General features: G+C 41.7%; 1 protein-coding gene across 1 annotated transcript; it reads left to right on the top strand.

Annotated features, from left to right (window-relative positions):
- The first annotated feature begins 23 nt into the window (after positions 1-23).
- atg3 (autophagy related 3) lies at positions 24-18,344 on the top strand. The gene is made up of 9 exons (XM_022249352.2): positions 24-242; positions 3,712-3,874; positions 7,244-7,351; positions 8,483-8,608; positions 10,023-10,060; positions 11,800-11,946; positions 12,622-12,746; positions 12,880-12,948; positions 14,336-18,344. The coding sequence occupies exons 1-9, from the start codon at positions 171-173 to the stop codon at positions 14,415-14,417; spliced, it is 930 nt and encodes a 309-aa protein (XP_022105044.1). The 5' UTR covers positions 24-170; the 3' UTR covers positions 14,418-18,344.
- The last annotated feature ends 464 nt before the right edge of the window (positions 18,345-18,808 follow it).

The raw sequence follows: 18,808 nt of genomic DNA, 5'->3' as shown, positions 1-18,808 counted from the left end.
GAACCATTGAACGAACTTTCACACTTCCGGGTGCCCGGCTGTACCCGTGTGATATCGACAAACTCTACGGCCCTATTCTGCGGACGATGTTGTGGGATTGACATTTTGGTCCCATATTGGCTCGATATCTTTGCTTTTGATCTGCCAGATTGCTGAGTATTTTCTTCGAGATGCAGAGTTTAGTAAACAGCGTAAAAGGCACTGCGCTGAATGTTGCAGAGTTTCTGACTCCGGTTCTGAAGGCAAGCCACAAGTTTAAACTTTAACGTTAACATGTTTATTTAACATGTTTAACAAGTCATGCCAGTTAACACTAGGGCGTTGAAGTTGACAGTTCGCAAGTGAGCGCCTGTGTTCCCTGTCATGTTCATTGCATGCTGATGATGTGTTGCGTTATCAGTCAATCTTTCATGAAATCTCACGTTTTTCAAAACAATCTTTATCAACCACCAACCCAGATTTAATGGAGTGAAAATGCAATTGGCAGTGATACTCATGGCGGAATACGGCCATTTCACAATAGTGCGCCACCAAGAGTTTGCAACACGTTGGCCAATCATAATACGCAAAATTTGTTGACCCTTTCCAAACGCGCATTGGGTCGACAAATTACACACATTGTGATTGGCCAATGCGTTGCAAACTCTTGGTGGCGCAGTATTGTGAAACGGCCGTATTATCAGCATGATCATGATGATCAGTGCTCTGATCATGGCAATAAATAGATTCGTGCATGACGTGTGTACATATATGCAGTAAAACTGTGTTTGATATATGTCTTGTCACTCTTGTGTGTGTGGCCTAGTTCAAGAAACCTATAATTTGGCCCACAATTACACGCCTTGCCTCTCACTTGGTCAGGTTGGTGCTTCTACTGTTCTGGAACTACAGTGTCCCTTTTTTCTGTGAAGTATTTCTGTGTATTAATTACAACATTGAAATTTTGTGATCCACTATGGACATTTATATTGCATGTACATGTATTAATCATGATAAATGGGTACGTGTGGGTAGCTAGCATAGCTCTACTAAGTGGAACGTTAGTATTCCTCTTTCTTATGACACCAAGAAATTCAATTTACTACATGTACATGCTTCGGTATCACAGATGACTGACCACGAAGCAGTTCAATCAACCATGTCAGAACTGTTCTTGCTCCAGTTGCAATGTACATGTAGATGTTTTGTAAAGTGCCAGGACTTTTGTTGGGCCTCCAAATTATGCAGTCCTCAGCATGTTATTTCATTGCTCGCTCCTTAAAAGTTGGAAAGGTTGTTCATTTTCTCAGACCAGCAAAATGCAGTTTACAACTGAGAAATGTGTGTTTGTGGTAACAGAGTGGTTCAGGACTGGAAGCCTCCAGCCAGTAGCAGATGCATTTGGTCAGCGTTTTCCTGACCGTGCCATTCCCGCCAAGTCGACAAAAATCTGAAAGTACCAAAGGGAGGGGACAAACTTGAATCTCAACAAGGGTCACTCAGGCCGACAAAGAACATCAGGGCTGTCCGTTAGTTGCAACAAAGAGACCTGCGTGTGTGTGCCAGGAGATATGGGCCAGGAATTACAAGTCAGAGTTAGGCTGTGGTGAATCTGGTGCAAGACCAGTTCCGACATGATTGATTGAACTGCTTCGTGCTCAGTCATCTGTGACAGTAAATTGGATTTCTTAGTGTCATTAGAAAGAGAACATCATTAGTTAATAAATGGTGGTTGCCAATTTTCAAAATATTAAGCCATATCCAAGAAATGAAGAAGTTAATCTCGGTTTCCTTTTTTTAAAAACACACTGTGTATTTTGCAAGTTGTTGGACTTTGGTCTATCGCAAGTTAGCTTTTTCAATTGTTACTTCACAAAAGCTATCTTAGTTTATCACAAAATTAACAACACAATCATGGCATTTACATGTGTAGCTAAAGGTTTTAATCTCTGCCAAAGTTTCTGCGATAAGTTATCAGTGTTATTAATTTAAACAAAAACAACACCAAAGACCATCAGAGGGTTTTTTCTTCATTCATCAGTCAGTAACCCCTCAATTTTTTTTTATTTTGTCACTTTGTATTAAGTTGCTTAATTTTCTAGTACAGGTATATACAGTGTATATCTTTAATGGCATGTGGGAGCTACATGTACTTGCTCCTATAAACTGACAAATTCAGCTGTCTAGGGAGCAATTACAAGTACTTGCTCCCCTGATGGTTCTAAAGCCCAATTTCAAGCCCTGGTTCCATGGACACACGGATGATCAGTCACTAGTCTGACCGGCGTAAACCACTACCTTCAACATGTCAGCAGTGCTTGTTAATTGATGGTGGTCAGTGGTATCAAGCAACCTCACCAGGTGTTTAGTACATGTATCTAATATCAAACCCTGACACAACAAAAAATCTTCAGCCCCAGTTTCAATAAAACTGTCACTACCAAGCTTCTCAAACCCGTGACAGGATGCCAGCAGGATGTTGGAATCCCCACGTTTCCTCTGGCTAGTCCACAAACACCCACACACACCAATCCAAGTTGACTTTTATCTCAATGGACAACTTATCTTTCCATTTGAAGCACAGATGGTGGAAATCTCCCACTGGTCAGGCTGTCCCGGGTCGAGTTGGCAAAGGGTCAAGTTTTCTGAGATTTTTTGATCAGAACTGGCCAGTAGACAATTCCTTTCTGTTAACTAGGCAATCAAGGGCGAAAGGCACATGCAAAATGCCCCTGACACTGGGATTATCAAATACACATTTTGGCTTGATAGTGCTTCCTAGCATTTATACTGTATCTCAGCCCCAGCTGTGGACTACACTTCTAGCACTGTCTAAAATGAAATACCCAGAAACATCCAAGGGCATTTGGTGTTGGTTTGTTTCAATGTTCTTGTCAGTGCCAGAGATTTTGAAATGAGGACAGAAGCGCCTTAAGGTGAGTGGTGTCTGTACATGTACATGTACATGTATGTAGGTCTGTCTTAGCCGCTGCTGAGATTTTCATGAAAAACACACTTGAAGTGGACAATTGAAGTGCTCTTGAATCCTCCAACATGTATTTAAAAAAATGCAATTCCTGTATTGAGCATTTGACACACTGTGTGTGTATTTTGACTTTTTTGAAGAATCATTGGTTTTACACTCAATTTTATCTGAAAAGCCCTGTAGTGTACATGTACTGTACATTGTATCTCCGTGAAGTTATTTTTATAAATACCTTACATGGGGCAAGTTCAGTGAAGGACCATTAGTTAACTACCGGTAGTGGTTGATTCGTGACGTACCTAGCACATGTGTAGTGAAGTGCGAACGACCCTAGGCAACCATTTTCAGGCTGCTAGGCCAAAGGGGAAAAAAGAGGCCGCCGGAAGGGTTAAAGTGAAAACTGTCGTTTATTAGTGACATACTGTTATGTTTTCCCGGCATTTTCCTTATAACTGGTCCTTTCTGCATTGCGCTATTTTAATTGGTTTATGGCAACCAACGATGCAACCAACATTGACGGGGTGGTCGCAAATAGTTGACTAGACTAGTCCAACCATTATCGACTAGCGTGCATTTGATGAGAGTTTGTGGATCTATGGTTTAAAACTATGGGCCTTGATCGAACTTGCCTATGGTTGTGTCTTTGCTTTTATTTCCACCATACATGAACAATGTAAATGTGCTTTTTCACATGGTCCTTTTATCCTGGAGCTGTTTCAGTTAAACCATGTTACCACTATCGGCAGGAATCCAAGTTCCGGGAGACTGGCGTGATAACGCCGGAGGAGTTCCTGTGCGCGGGAGATCACATGGTCCACCACTGTCCAACGTGGCAGTGGGCGGCGGGGGACCCCAGCAAGAGCAAGCCATACCTGCCCAAGGACAAGCAGTACCTAGTGACCAAGAACGGTGAGATGACAAGAGTGGTGTTGGAAAGAATACAATAGCGCCAGTCCCCACCTCCCCCCCCCATTCGCCCATTTTCTTTTTTAACCAGTTTGAAGTTGAAGCACATGTAGAGGGCTTATTTAGTTCACGACTTGGACCGCGTTCTTGACTGTTTTTATCTACCTGCATGGAAAAGTTGAAAGCTTGGAGGGTACAGAAGGTGGGAATTAATAATAGGGTGAAATACCTGGCATCACTTACCCAGATATGACACCAGCCCCTACTGAATGGAGGCAGTTACAGTTGAAGGAGAAAGAAAGGTTAAGTTAGAGCCTTCCATCCTTCCATCACCTATCCCTTGTATTTTGCGAGAAGCAGTACATGTGTTCAATGCACACACTCTAAGTGTTGCAGTTTAGTCCATCACAAATTCACAAGTCCAGTCACAAGTCTATAAAGCAGGGTGAAAAAATGCCAGAGGAGAGCTCTTGTAAATGTCCAGCGATTAGGACAGAAAGCATGTACATGTAGCTTAGGTCGGGCCTTGGCTTAAGACTGGATGACGGGGGAAGGGCTTGCAGGGACTTCTGATGAGCTAGACTGCAACACTGCAGTACATACATGTACATAAACATGAACATGTATGAGAGAGAGGGACAGAGGGTAATAAACCTTTTGCGAGTTACCATGGTTACCGGTAACTTTGACCAAAATCTGGTACACTGAGTTCTTTAAATTCACGTGAACATAACAACTTGAATTCTCCATGGTAAAACCACTGTTACTATACCTCATGATTTGGGGCAAGCTTTTGCTTAGTTACATAAGAGACGCCTTGCAACAATACACTGTTTTCAATGGATAAGAAGGGCACAAAGTAACCAGTCCATTCCAGAGATGGTGGTCACTATGCGAAAGCTTGCCTCGAATCACAAGGCATAGCAACAACGTCTTTAGTCCGGGGAATTCAAATCGTTCTGTTTATGTGCAATCAGATAACTCAGTTTATTCCAGATTTTATTCAAATTTAACTCGCAAATGGCTTATTGGCATTGATGACACTATGCATGCAGGAGGAGGTGGTCCCAGCTACATGTACATGTAGCATGTACATGTATGTATGTATAAGTTTCAAATGAAATGATTACAAGTACTTTTTTATGTTTCTTACATGTACTAACCAGAATCAGGTTGTGCCGGTACACCTCAAGACATACAGTTGTCCTCAAAATTATTCATACCCATTGGAAAATAACATACTTTTGAAAATTCTTCCTTTGTAAAAGCTATTACTTCCACTGTATCTTTTATCTACATGTATTTGTTGCAGTACACAAACCCACGTGTGTGTTGGCTAAACTTATAATAATAGACACGGCCCAGGTTTCGTTTTTGCTCCTGGTCAAAATTATTCATACCCAGGTTTACATAGTCCAAAGTCTCTTCTTAATAGTCAATAGCGTGACCTTTGTTCTTGATGACTGCCTGAAGACGGTTCCTATAAGATGTCCACCAGCTTTCTGCATGTCTCCTGTGGGATGTTGGCTCACTCTTCCTTGGCGAAAGCCTCCAGCTGGGTCAGGTTGGATGGTCTTCTGGCCATCACTCCAGTCTTCGGCTCCCTCCGCAGATTCTTTATTGGATTTATGTCAGGACTTTGACTAGGCCATTCCAGTACATGGACACCGTTGTCCTGGAACCACTGCTTTACTACCTTGGCGGTGTGCTTGGGCTCATTGTCCTGCTGGTACGTCCAATCAGGTCCAGGCTGGACTTTCTCAACAGACGCTTTCACATCGTTATCAAGGATCTTGATATAATCCTACTTTCTTATGATGCCCTGTATTTTAATGAGGTTCCCAGTGCCACTAGCCGAGAAGCAACCCTATAACATTATGCTGCCACCACCATGCTTGACGGTTGGGACTGTGTTCATCGGCTTGTATGCTTCTCCTTGCTTCTTCCAGATGTAGGCAATATCCTTGTGGCAAAACAACTCCATCTTTGTCTCATCAGACCACAGGACCATTAACCAAAAGGTAGGATATTGGTTCAGATGCGCTCTGGCAAATGCCAGACGAGCCTCCTTATGTTTCTTCCCGAGTAGTGGTGTCTTCCTGGGCCTGCGTCTGTGGAGACCTCCTTTGTGCAATACTCACTGGATGGTTGCCCATGACACCTTTGTCCCTGCCTTGGCAAGGGTATCAATTGGTGCCTTGATCCGTGGGTTGTTGTTGGCCTCCCGGCAGATTTTCAGGAGAGTCTAGGAGATACTTTGCACTTCCTGCCACACCCATTGAGGTTTTTCACTGCGTTGAACCTCTTATTCTGATGCTACTCTGAACTGTTTCAACAGGGACCTCATATTGCTTGGAAATTGCCATGTAGCGTTTGCCTTCTTTATGGGCATTCACGATTCACTGGTGTACATGTATATCCTCACTGAGTTCCGTCTTCTTCGCCATGGCAACAAGTAGCTGAGAATGATCTGAAAAGTTTTCCTCTTTTTATACTCTTTGAAGGAGATGGCATTTCATCAGAATCTTGAACACAAAGTTATCAAAAGAAGGTATTTATTCTATTGGAACATCTTGAAATAGCTTCATGCCAAAGATTCTTGCAGTTGTAGAAAGTGAAAATAAGCGCTATGAATAAAAACGCATTTTTTCTTGGGATTTTTCTGGGGAATGAATAATTTTGACCAGGAGCAAAAAAGAAACCTGTGTGGTATCTATTATTATGCAAATGAAGTTTAGCCAACACACATGTGGGTTTGTGTATTGCAACAAATAGACAAAAGATATAGTGGAAGTACCAACGCAATAGCTTTTATGAAGGAAAAATTTAAAAAGTACCTAAGGTTATTTTCCAAAGGGTATAAATAATTTTGAACACAACGGTACATGTAATTTAACACCAGCTTACTATGTACGGAATGATGTTTGAAGTTGAATAGAGTGGACAGGTTTTGCTTTACCTTTTAAGACATAATACATGGAATAAAGGGTGTTTCTGGGTCCTCAGTAGTTGATCTGTTGTCTTCAGTGATAAGTGCCTGTGCTTAGTCTGTGGGATAGTGTTGTGTTGTGGGAACAAAGGCAAACGCAGTGCTCCGTCCTCATTCTTATGCGTGTAGCAAATCACGACTGTGTGCTCTGGAAAGTAACCAATGTGGATGCAATGCAGGGGAGGGGAAAAGTGAAGCCACCGGGGGGGGGGAGTTAGAGTTTTATACTGAAAAATTTATATTCTCATTTGACAAAAGATGAAATCTGAACATGTACATGTAACAGATGGCAGAAAAGGGAATACAGTTATTCTCTCACAGTGCAGAAGTGCAGATGGGCACACTGTTCATGTCACATTGATTCCTTGTTCGTTGTCATCCAGTGCCGTGCCATAAACGCTGCAAACAGATGGAATATCAGGAGGAGAATGAGGCTATCATCGACGAGGAAGATGGGGACGGCGGATGGGTGGACACTCACCATTATGCAGGTACATGTATAGAGGACTTGCGTATGACGCCATGTTAGAGAGCATTTCTTTTTTCTTCTAGGACACATGTAGGCTCGAGTAAACCTTTTGTGCATTCATTGCCATTAAATCTAAATGGCAAAACACATCCTCTGGGGGGGCACTCCACGCAGGCCTTCTATGGGGAAGGTGGTTTGTCAAGGATTGGAAACTTTGTACAGAGATATCCCTCAAGGATATGGGTGAGATTTGTCCGGAATTTTCCTGATTTCAGGATTTTTCTAACAATCTCTTTCAAACTCTGGAAGACTCTGAGTTTTCCGTCATTTTTAGGCACAAAAGTTGATCTCTAGAACACAAGAAATGGGTATTTTAAGGGATGCCTCTAGGCAAACACAAATGTGCACTGTTGACCCTATGCTGCCTCAGGGCACTTTAATGGAACCAGTGGTGATTATTTCATGGATATTTCATTTTCCTCCAATCTTACCCAAGCTTTTACATAGTTACATAAGAGATGCCTTGTACCAATACACTGTTTTCAACGGATAAGAAGGGCACAAAGGAATCAGTCCATTCCAGAGATTGTGGTCGCTTTGCAAAAGTTTGCCTTGAATAACAACAGTGTCTTCAGTCTAGGGATTTCAAATTGTTGTGTTTATGTGCAATCAGATAACACAGTGTTCCAGATTTTAATCAAATTTAACTTGCATTGTAGGGCCCTGCTGAATATTTGAATATTCAATCAATTTGATATTTAATTAATTAAATAGTCAAACATTTATTTCAAAAATTGAACATTCAGAGGTGAAAATCGGTGCAATGAAAAGGGAACGAAGTTCAATTATTTGGTTGCAAAATGGAATTCTAAAAGCATATTTCAAGGTATGGGTGTTGCAAGAAAACGCCTTGAATAAATAACACTAAAAGCACTTATCATTTAAGTTTTTCTTTTGTCCAGTTTTTTGTGGTGTGTGATCTTCGACAACAAAGGGAATAAACACCAAATAGGACTGAACATCCGCCTGCTCGTTTAACTAGGAGACGGACCCATGTCCTGAAACTCAATGAAGCTAGCCACCACATAAACATGCATATTTTAATTATAGGTATATAGTATAACTGAATATTTGATGTCTTGGGCAATATTAGACCAGTCGGCGGCAGCTCAGTCAGACACAACGGAAGTGATGGACGGCAAGGAGAAAGCACAGGCGAAAACAGCAGATGAGGACGACGACGATGACGACGATGATGAAGAAGCTGAAGATATGGAAGGTAGGCCTGGCCAAAATCCAAGACTGCATGACCCTCTCTTCTGTAGAAAATCTAAAAATGCTAAAACCTTCTCACATCACCTTAAAGATTTGTCAAATGTTCAGTCAATTTAAAGCTGTTGTTATTTTTTCGTTCAGTATTCAGTGGACTCTTTCCAATTATTTCCAAATCAGATATTTCTTTAACCCTAAAAGAGCTGGATTTTTTTGCATTATCTCTCTGCCAGGGAGGGTCGGATTTGGCCCCCTCCCCCAGCTCAGCTGTGGGATACCTGGCCTTATTTTAACTTGGCATGCTTGTAAAAATACTTATTATCAGTGTAACTGTGAAGCTGCAACTCAGTCTGACTGCATAATGGGGTGCTTTCTTTTACGGCCGGTTGAGGTTCAACGCCACACTCATGTCGGCCTGAATGAATTAACCACTACCAGCCGGGGACTCCGGGATCGGAGCCGTATGGTTTATATGTGTGGCCGGGGTCTCCGAACTCGGACAAAGGAAACAGGGCCCTGTAACAAAAGACCGTACTCCGAACAAAAGACCAGGCTGCTGGGCATGACCGGCATTTTTCGCTCTCAAAAGTGGTGATAATCCAGCATTATTTAGAAACCGTATACCAGGGTTTGGGGTATTTAGAGCAAGCGGATTACCACCGGGACAAAAGCTCTCCACCACCGCAGCGATGAGCCACACAGCACCGCTGCATGCTAATCTGGCCCCTATTGAAAAGAGGTCAGCAGTTTACTGAGCCAGGTTCGTGAACAAAAGACAGCTGTATAACACCGCACAATCTGGGCTCTGTTTACAAGGCTGCAGGCCTGGCTGAAATATGCGGGCGTCAATAAAGGTCAGCTGTCAACTTAGAGTAGTGCCTGAAGATTACTCCGTGCGGCTATAAACGACTGTTAAATGGAATGATGAATTGTTGAAGGATTTTGAAAACGGAAAAAATGATAGTCATGCCGGCCCAGCATCCTCAACGTTGAAAAATGCCCCGGTCCGAAGTGGTTAAGGAGACCAGTGGGAAAAAAACATATATTTTAAGGTGCCTTCTATTCAATACTGAACATTGCTCAAGAACACTGTGTCTTATTTTTACAAAATCAGCGTCAAATGACTACAAAATGTCACTTTAAAAATGTGAGAAGGCTCAATGTGGGATTAAATGCACAGTCACAATGTTAGAACAAAAGTTGAGGGGCGGCGTGGATTCTGCTTCTTCCCCCCCAAAAAAATTCTTTTGGAATTTAGGCATGTGAACTTCAGAGCGAAAGGCAAAACTGAGGAATATTTGGCCTCATTTTAAGAAAGAACTTAACTCAATAATACATGTAAGTGCATTTGTGAGAATTATGTTGTTATATGGTCTGCAAGTGATAACCACTTAAATGAATGATTCTATTTTTTTCCCAAGCGTATGAGGAGAGCGGCATGCTAGAAGCTGAAGACAGTGTAAGTCCAAGTACATATTGTTGAACTTTGAAATCAACAAATCAACCACAGGGAAACAAATGAGGTCAACCATCTAAGGAAAAACAATCAGGGCTCCTGCAGCCTGGAAAAGTCTTGGAAATTCGTTTTGTTTTCCAGACCTGAAAAAGTCATGGAATGTGATTTCTAATAAGTGCTTGAAATGCGAAATTTTATGTGCAACTTTAAAAGTCCAAATAGTCCAAGAAATTGCAATATGCGGTCAAGGATTTTCATAATTTGGTCATGGAAATGTCATGGAATTTTATTGTCCTTGAGGAGCAGGAACCCCGAACAATGACCCATATAACTGGGGGGGTCACCTCCCAAACACTGTACAGGCACTCTACCAAGCGAGCCATCTGGCCTGTCATGGTAGTTTTCATGTTCCTTTGTTCTAAAGCCAACATTAATTAAGATGCCAGTACCTGTCCATTAACCACTATGGCTAATTTGATGATTGATAATATGTACACGTATGTAAATTTAAAAAAATTCAGCATCAGTGGTTCCAGCATAAGATCATGTTCCCATTCAATATGACCATGGCTGTGATCTCTGATGTTTTTAGATTTCATTAGGTCTGACAAGTGTAATTCAGTAATTCAAGTTTATCGGCAACCAAGTTAAGGTTGAATTTGGAATACAATCTTTAACAATTCAAAATGAATTTTAAGGAGAAAAAACAATGAGAAAAATTAAGATCCCACTAAAACCATATGTACATGTATATGCATACATTAGCTGAGCAACACAGAATATAAAAACCAGTCAGTGGCCCCCATTACCATTACATATAGTTCAGTGTGTGCTGCAGTCATATTTCTCATGTCAGCCAAACATTCATCGTTGATAAAGAACATTGATGAATATGTTTCATTTGATAATGTCATCCTTCTGTTTCCATTGAAAATTGAGAATGTACTATCAGATAAAATTTTGATACTGTTTTTGCAGTGTTTCCAGCAGCAGGCTGCTGTGTTATTCACTGACTGCTATCCGTTGATACAGAGATTTTTCCCAGTGTAATAGCGACCTTTTCCAATGATACGCTCTCCCAAGACATAAACCCTGACCCTGCCAAATGTAGCAGAAAGCAGCAGATGCATTGGTCTCACTGGCAGCCATCTTACCATGCCGAATACACAGGTAATACAAAGGCTTACTTGACATTTTGAACCAAATCGTTCCTGGCATCAATAGTTACCGTACAATGGTAAGCAAGTCGATGATCACCTTTGTATTCGGCATGGTAAGATGGCTGCCGGTGGCTTCAGTTGATGCAAGAGCATTGTGAGCTCACATTTTTAAATATGACTTCTGCGGGGCTGTCACAGTGGGACATTATCTATAAAACTGCCCATTCTGAGACCAAGGGAGCTAGTCTCATTGAAACTGGCTGTTGAATTGAGTTGAATGCTATTTGATGTTGAAAGATGCGGTGGGTACCAAGTTGGGGTTCTAGGACTGTTTGGTGTTGGAATGGTTGACTGGTTGCAAACTATATACATGCATGCCAGACATTGTATATTGCTGCATCTAGCTGAGTTAACTTCGAGTGTTAGAGTGAGTCCTGTTAAAAATGCAGACTATTTGTCTGATAGCAAACAGTGCATGAACAACTGGGTGTACTCCGGTGTCCTAGATAGGTGGTAATTTCCTGCTGTGAAATTGACCTTGAACCTTCAGCCTGACCCCTGCCATTCTTTGCTCCAATGCAGGCCATCTTGGATACCACCAAGCTACAGAAGGAGGAAGGGGCATCCGGTGGTGAGAGTGGCATCTTGCAGACACGAACCTATGACCTGAACATCACCTACGACAAATACTACCAGACGCCTCGGCTGTGGTTATATGGGTACGATGAGGTGGGCATTGTTCAGTCGGTTAGCCCAGCGACCAAGGTGGACGTTGCCAGCATTACAATCCAGCAATCACAAGTCCTCACATACAGTCCCAATTTCAAATCGTTTTGGTTAACTTTTAGACAACCCAACATTTAACAGAGGTATTTCTCGGATGTCGTTCATCCCCAGTTACTTCAAAACTTGCAAACTGACTCTCAGCTGACTTTTGTAACAACCCTGTAAAATTTGTGAGCTTATAAAGACTTCTTTTTAAAATGGCACCAGCATGAAAGCATGATACAAAATACTGTTGTCTTAAGCTTTAACTGTTGTGAATTTATGGAGGATAACACAGACCACAGCCTATGTTGACATAATTTTATCTATTAAACATTTTAAATGGTAATTTTATGATTTGAGTACAAATTCATTGTATCCATTTCTTTCCTGAATACAGTGTTCCCTTACCAGCTCAGTATGGTATATTTTAGTGATCTTCAAATGATATCTCTGGACAAACCGGCAAAGCTCTCTTGTAAACCATAGTGCACCTCAAGTAAACTTTCCTGACGTAGGATAACACCCGACAAGAGTTACCTCTTAAACATTGTACCAGAGCAACTATAAGGTTGTCACTGGTATATGCATGGCTCTGGTCAGTTTTACTGACCCGATTATTGGTGTTTCTATGGACAGAATCGGAAGCCGTTGACCGTCGAGCAGATGTACGAGGACATCAGTCAGGACCACGTGAAGAAGACGGTGACAGTGGAATCCCATCCTCATCTCCCGCAGACGATGTGCTCGGTCCATCCTTGCAGGTAATCAAATGTCAGTTGCTTTCAAGAGCTTTGTTTGAAGAAGGGGTGCATTGTGGTAGATTTTTTTGTTAGATGAGGAGTCCACTGTCCGCTGGAGTCATTCGAATGTCTCTGTGTTTTGGACTTCCAACAGGCATGCCGATGTCATGAAGAAAATCATCCACACAGTTGCTGACGGTGGAGGGGAGCTGGGTGTCCACTTGTATCCTTTTGAAGATTGACACTGTTTATGCTGCCCTTGCTCAACTAATTTGTTTCTTAACCAACTTGCTCTGGAGGACCTGTAAATAAGATCAGGCAGTCTGCGTACACAGGGACTGCCGGCAGGTTCAACTGCCATACATCCCCAGACTAACTGCAGGTGGATGTGCATACATGCAAGTACCTTCACACAGAGGCTAAGAAGTCTGGATGCAGGACGTGTTGACTTGAATTTGACAACTGAACACGGACTTGCGGCCCTATTTTGATAAAATGATGCATCTTACTTTAAGGACATTTTAAAAAAGTGTGACTGAGGATTGGACCTTTTGCCGTTGGGGTTTTTAGGTTTTGGAGTCTGTGAAGGTGTGTTTAATGTCTGGACAACCACAAATTTGATTTTTTGCATCAATCTTCATCTTTTGCAGATAATCATAAAAATACAATGTATGTCATTTGGTGAAGATTTGGAAACAGATGTATGTCAGACTTGCATTATTTTTCTGAAAAAGCCTCAACAGTAAATATTTTTCCCGTTGAGATACATACATGTATCATATCTTGGAAGTGCTTCATTTCTTGGCTGGGATAACTTCAGAATCAGAAATAGCAGCCTCACATTAGCGGGATGTCATTCTTACTCAAATTCACCAAAAAACTTGAGTTACTTCATTTTACCAAATAGGGCCACTTACTGTGGTAGCCAATATCACTGTGGGGCATCATTCCAGAGAGTTACCACATGTGAGTTTGGGTTAAGAAATGGCCTAGCAATATTGTGCAAATGACTCTAACAAGGCAGTCGCTGTATCTTGCCTTTGGGAAGTCAAAATTTTCGGCCAAAATGGTACCCTCTGCAAGCAGTTTGTATATGTAGCTGTTAACATAAACATTACAATATTTTATATAGTACCTGCGTACATCCCAGTTACCTCATTGGTGGATCCTTGTTCACGTGTCACTGAATTATTTGTTCTATTCAATGGCACCTGTTGAATAGAACTTCATTTGACTGGTTTCCCCCCATTTCTTATGCATGGATTTCGTTCCCAGTAAGAAAGGAAAACAATATAAGCACAGGAGCCGATCTAACATTGCACGATGCACTACCCACGGGTTGCTCTTCGGACATGGATCTGTTTATCAAAAAGGCAGAGGTAAATACTTGAAGACCATTTGGTCTCGTAAAAGAGGAGGATTTATGCAGGTATTGCAAAAACAAATAACGAATGTTTCAGATTCCTCCATTGGTGAGAAACATCTCCTAAAATATTTCATATTGCATGGATCCCCATCTGAATCTTACCCATATTCCTCAACGATTGCAGTTAGACACCGACTACAGTTTGTGTGACAATCCACAGTGAGTCCTTAACTTACACTCCCAGATACCTGCTGATCTTTCTGAAGTTTGTCCAAGCGGTCATTCCCACCATCGAGTATGACTACACTCGCCAGTTCACCATGTGATCTGCTCCGACGGTGCCAACGTAGCAGCAAAATTATTGAAAACTGGGCCCATCTGTATGGTAGGAAGTCAAACAAAACAGAATAGAACCCAGGAATGCCATGTGTCACATAATGTATACTCATAACAAACTCTAAATGGGTCGTAGCTGGTGCGCACACTTGTATAGTCCAAAGCATGTACTCACAATTGGGCATATTCTGAATGGGCATAAAATGTGGCAAAAACTTCATTATATGTATGTCCTTGTGTAATGTTAGTTGGCCTACATGTGTTGTGATAAAGTTGCCTAGAGAAACAAGCTTGTATAGCAGTGTCAAGTGGCCGTCAACCAAAATGTCAATGCATAAATGTACATGCAACTCATGAAATGTGACTGGATCCAGTTATATGAATCTGAAGGAAATCTACTCTTGGTCATTAAAAAGAGCAAACGCAGCTCTCCATTTTGACATACCACACTAAAGCTGGGCCATTCATTTGGCACTGTGCCAATGGTCTCCGCAAAATTCAGGCTGAGGCGTAAAGGTGGCACGGGAAAGTTGAGGACCTAGGAAAATATCACAGTGTGTCATAAAATGCACTCAGTGGATTTGTTTTCAATGCTTTGCCTGCCCTTTCTGAACTTGTGAAATTGGGGAAGCTTTGAACCAGCTGGTGCTATATGGCTAGGCATCAACAGCACTCCACAGCACAACGAAATGGCTACTGGTGCCTGGGACAGAATAGGAACTACAGACATGACAGAAGTCTGTCAGAGGTACCTATTGACTACAGTAGTCATAATTTGGCCCTGTATCTCACAGTTTGAGAAACCAATGAAGTGCATAAGTAATGATCTGGATAAAAACAGTGAATCTTCCTGTTAATTTCAATTAGGCAATATCAGATAAATGGCCTGCACAGTGCCGTGACCAATCAGAAATGTGAATTGTTGAGCGGTGCAGATCAGATCCAGAGGCTGTTCCGTATTTGGAATCTACTGCACAGTCTTAGTTTCCGAACATAGGCCCCAACTGTTTCCTGTCTTTCAGGCAGTGTGCTCGTATGAATGCAAGTGTCAGTCTGAAGTTGACTTCAGTGGACCTAAAACATAATGAGGTCACACTTTGTTTACGCGTTTGTTTAACCTTCAGGAAAGCACACACGCAAACAAAACCTGCCATCATTATGTTACAGGTCTGTTGATGTGCCACCTTCTAGTCAGTCACGGCCTAGTTATTGTCCTGGTGAAGGATTATGGAGTTGCTGTCATAGAGGCATTTGTTCCATAACCTTGACCAGGGTAATAAATGCTGGCAGCCATGAACTGGAGTAGTGATTACATGTACTTCCCTCTGAACAGTTTTAAGCAGCACACTAGGTTCACTGACCATTTGTGATAGGTTGACATTACTGTGCACCTAGCTCAAATGCAGTTCGGGCTTCAGACTCATTTCACGGTCCAGCTACAGTGTATTACAAATGTCCACTAGTTGTGGCTGGGTTGTACATTGATGCCAGATTCTACAAAATGCTTACTTGAGATGTCCGTGTATTTCACAGCGCAAAAGAAAAAAAAATTAGTAATCCAGTGATACAGAATTTCATGCAGTTCAGCATTCGTCACATTGTAAGGTCAGATGCTGGGTCTAGATTGGTCGTTTTGCAGATGTGGAGCCCTACGCCTCTTTCCCACTTCATTGCAGTCAGTGTAATCAGCGACAAAAGTTTCCATTCTTGACAGCCCTTGTGTTGGATAATTTATGTTGACTCGTACATGTACATGATATCGTCAGAAATGAAGGATACTGTGTGTGGCCTTGTCATGTGATAGAGCAATGGTTGCAAAGAGTATATTCATCCATCGTTAGACTCGCAGACGCTGTGGGTCATTCATGTTGTGCACTCCTATTTATGCTGGCTATTCGTTCTGTTGATTTTCATGCTTTGAATTATGATGTGCCTATTAAAGCCAGCACCCTATGCTGTGCATCTTTGACCAGCTTTGCAATGCCTCAGCTTAACAACTTTATTTACCTGTGCAGACTAGTGATATGTTGCTGCGCCTGTTTGATTTCTACACCCTGGGCTCATTTGACCTGCTGTTGAACATACACTAACTACAGTTATGCATTTGCACAGGTTGAGACACGAGTTCAGATCTGTGAAGTGTATGACACATATAATCCTGTGCTATTTTGGAAATGTGTGATCGAATGACATGGCAGATCTTGGAAACACCCACTTGTAACAGTTGTTGAATTCTGTGTTGTGGGACGTGGCCATTTTGTTTTACATACATGTACAAGGGACGCAGTCGCTTTTAAGACAGGTGTTATGCACCTTGAAGAGGCAAAACACTTCACCACATCAAGGCAGTCAACAGCGTTTTTGTTGTATTCGTCTTGTGAGTCGAAAAAAGGAACAGCCGAGTCTTAAGTTACTGTCAGTTTTTCTATCAGACAGGCCGAGCAGCTGTACTGTCATTTACGGGGTACATGTACATACATGTACCTCGTAACTGACATGCCCTAGACATGCGCGCGCGTGTATCCAAGTGCTGCACATCAGGTACATGTATAAGATGTACCATTGATGTGCCATTGATCTCTACAGGCTGATCACTCAGCTAGGACCAATGCAAGAACACCCTGAACTTGGAGTACAATGAAATTAATCACTTTGTTTTCAGAAGGTACATCCGTAGAGAGTACGGGTGGTTTCCTGGGTTTGCATGGATAGCGAGGGATTTTCAACGTCAACAGCTACAACCAAAACAGATCAAACATGGGAATAGGGTGCGAAGATTGATTTCTTATGTTTCATTTCAAATGCACAGATATTCCACTTTTCTTAGAACATGGATTCGTACGTTGTCATTTATCGGGCATTTATTTGCAATAATTTTTCCGTCATGCAGAAGGATTGACGAACATGTACCATCACAGTAAAGTATTTTAAATCACAACTTCTATATCAGGTGGACGTTTATTTATGATTTGCATTATATTTTAGTTTTAGCTGCATTAGTTTGTCAGTTGAATTAAAGATTAGTTCTGATCACTCTGAAATAGGTTACACTTAACCGATTGGATGTTTAATGTATTATCTGGACAGCACTCCCAAGCAGTTATCGTGTGTTTCAAATGATATGAGTCATATTAACCCTAACTCCTTAGGGTGTGTGCAAAATCCTATCAAAATTGGAGGATTCAGGGCTGTTAAGGGTTATAGAAAAAGACGAAAGGAAAGTTTTGTTGTCCCATCCGCTGATTCCTTCCCCGACTTGTTACCCCGCCACAATTAGCCGCATACAGGCACACGCCTCTCTCAGAAAAGGCATCCGCTTCTCGGGTTCGCGTTCCGCTGTAACGCCGATGTTTCCTCGTCACGGACACCACCGCATTTGTGTTAGCGTTGCAGTACGAAGTACGAATTGACGTGGCCCTGGAAGGCCGAAGCACACCTTGAAGCGGCAGGTTCACAGGTTCATTTTAGGTGTTTTAGTGAAAAAAAATTCTCCTTCATGCCCGGTTTAAGCTAGAAACCGACCAGGGCTGTTGACTGTCTGTCTCACCCTCGGCCTGTAAGGCGTTGCGTGAGCCTTTGATGTTGAACTGTGTTTTTAAGTTGAGAATCCTAATGCAATGGTTTGCGGGGGAGACTTGAGGGTCGGAGGGGGACAATAATCGATGGCTGTTTATCGTTGCTGTTCAGTTGTACGTTTTGAAGAAACGCGTTTAAGCAGAGAAGTTACATTATGTGCTAACGTCAAACTAAGATGAAAGAAAAGCGATTTACCATTTTTTATTACAAATTATTTGTACATATTTACGAACGAAGACTTCTTTTAAAGTTCACTTTAATGCTGTTTTCTGTGAAGAAATAACGATGATTATTGTATACAATAAAGATGCTTAATGTGAGAAGCAGTTAACCGAGACAAAGATTTGTAAGATGCGTGGGTCTGTTATTGGTATTGAATGTTTCATGTCTGTGACTGACATCAGTTTATTTTCATTCGAATTATAGCTTCATTGTTCATGGTATTTGATTGAACAAGGCGTTAAGTATTGGCGAAATATGATGTGTCTTGCTAACGGTACAAAAGCGAGACATTTGCTCATGTACATATGTCTCTGACACCACGATGTAGGTACAAAAAGAGACCAAATTAGTTCTTCACTCTGTTAAGAAAGTTCGTTAGGAATGGAAATAAAGTTGCCGCGCCGCAGATAGAATCACAGTGCTTAAGTCATGAATGACACTGCAAACAAAGGGAAATCTTGTGGCGGAAATTCTAAATCTAATTCTTCAATTATGACCAACTGAAATCGTCGGACGAAAGTGGTTTTATCTTAGTATGCATTAGTGTAGAATTGAAGTTATTCATAATAATGTCGAACTGTAC

Source organism: Acanthaster planci, linkage group LG14, assembly GCF_054643075.1.
Source record: "Acanthaster planci isolate LZ-2023a linkage group LG14, COTS_SCS, whole genome shotgun sequence".
Classification (NCBI taxonomy): domain Eukaryota; kingdom Metazoa; phylum Echinodermata; class Asteroidea; order Valvatida; family Acanthasteridae; genus Acanthaster; species Acanthaster planci.
This window is presented reverse-complemented; position numbering and strand designations above follow the sequence as displayed.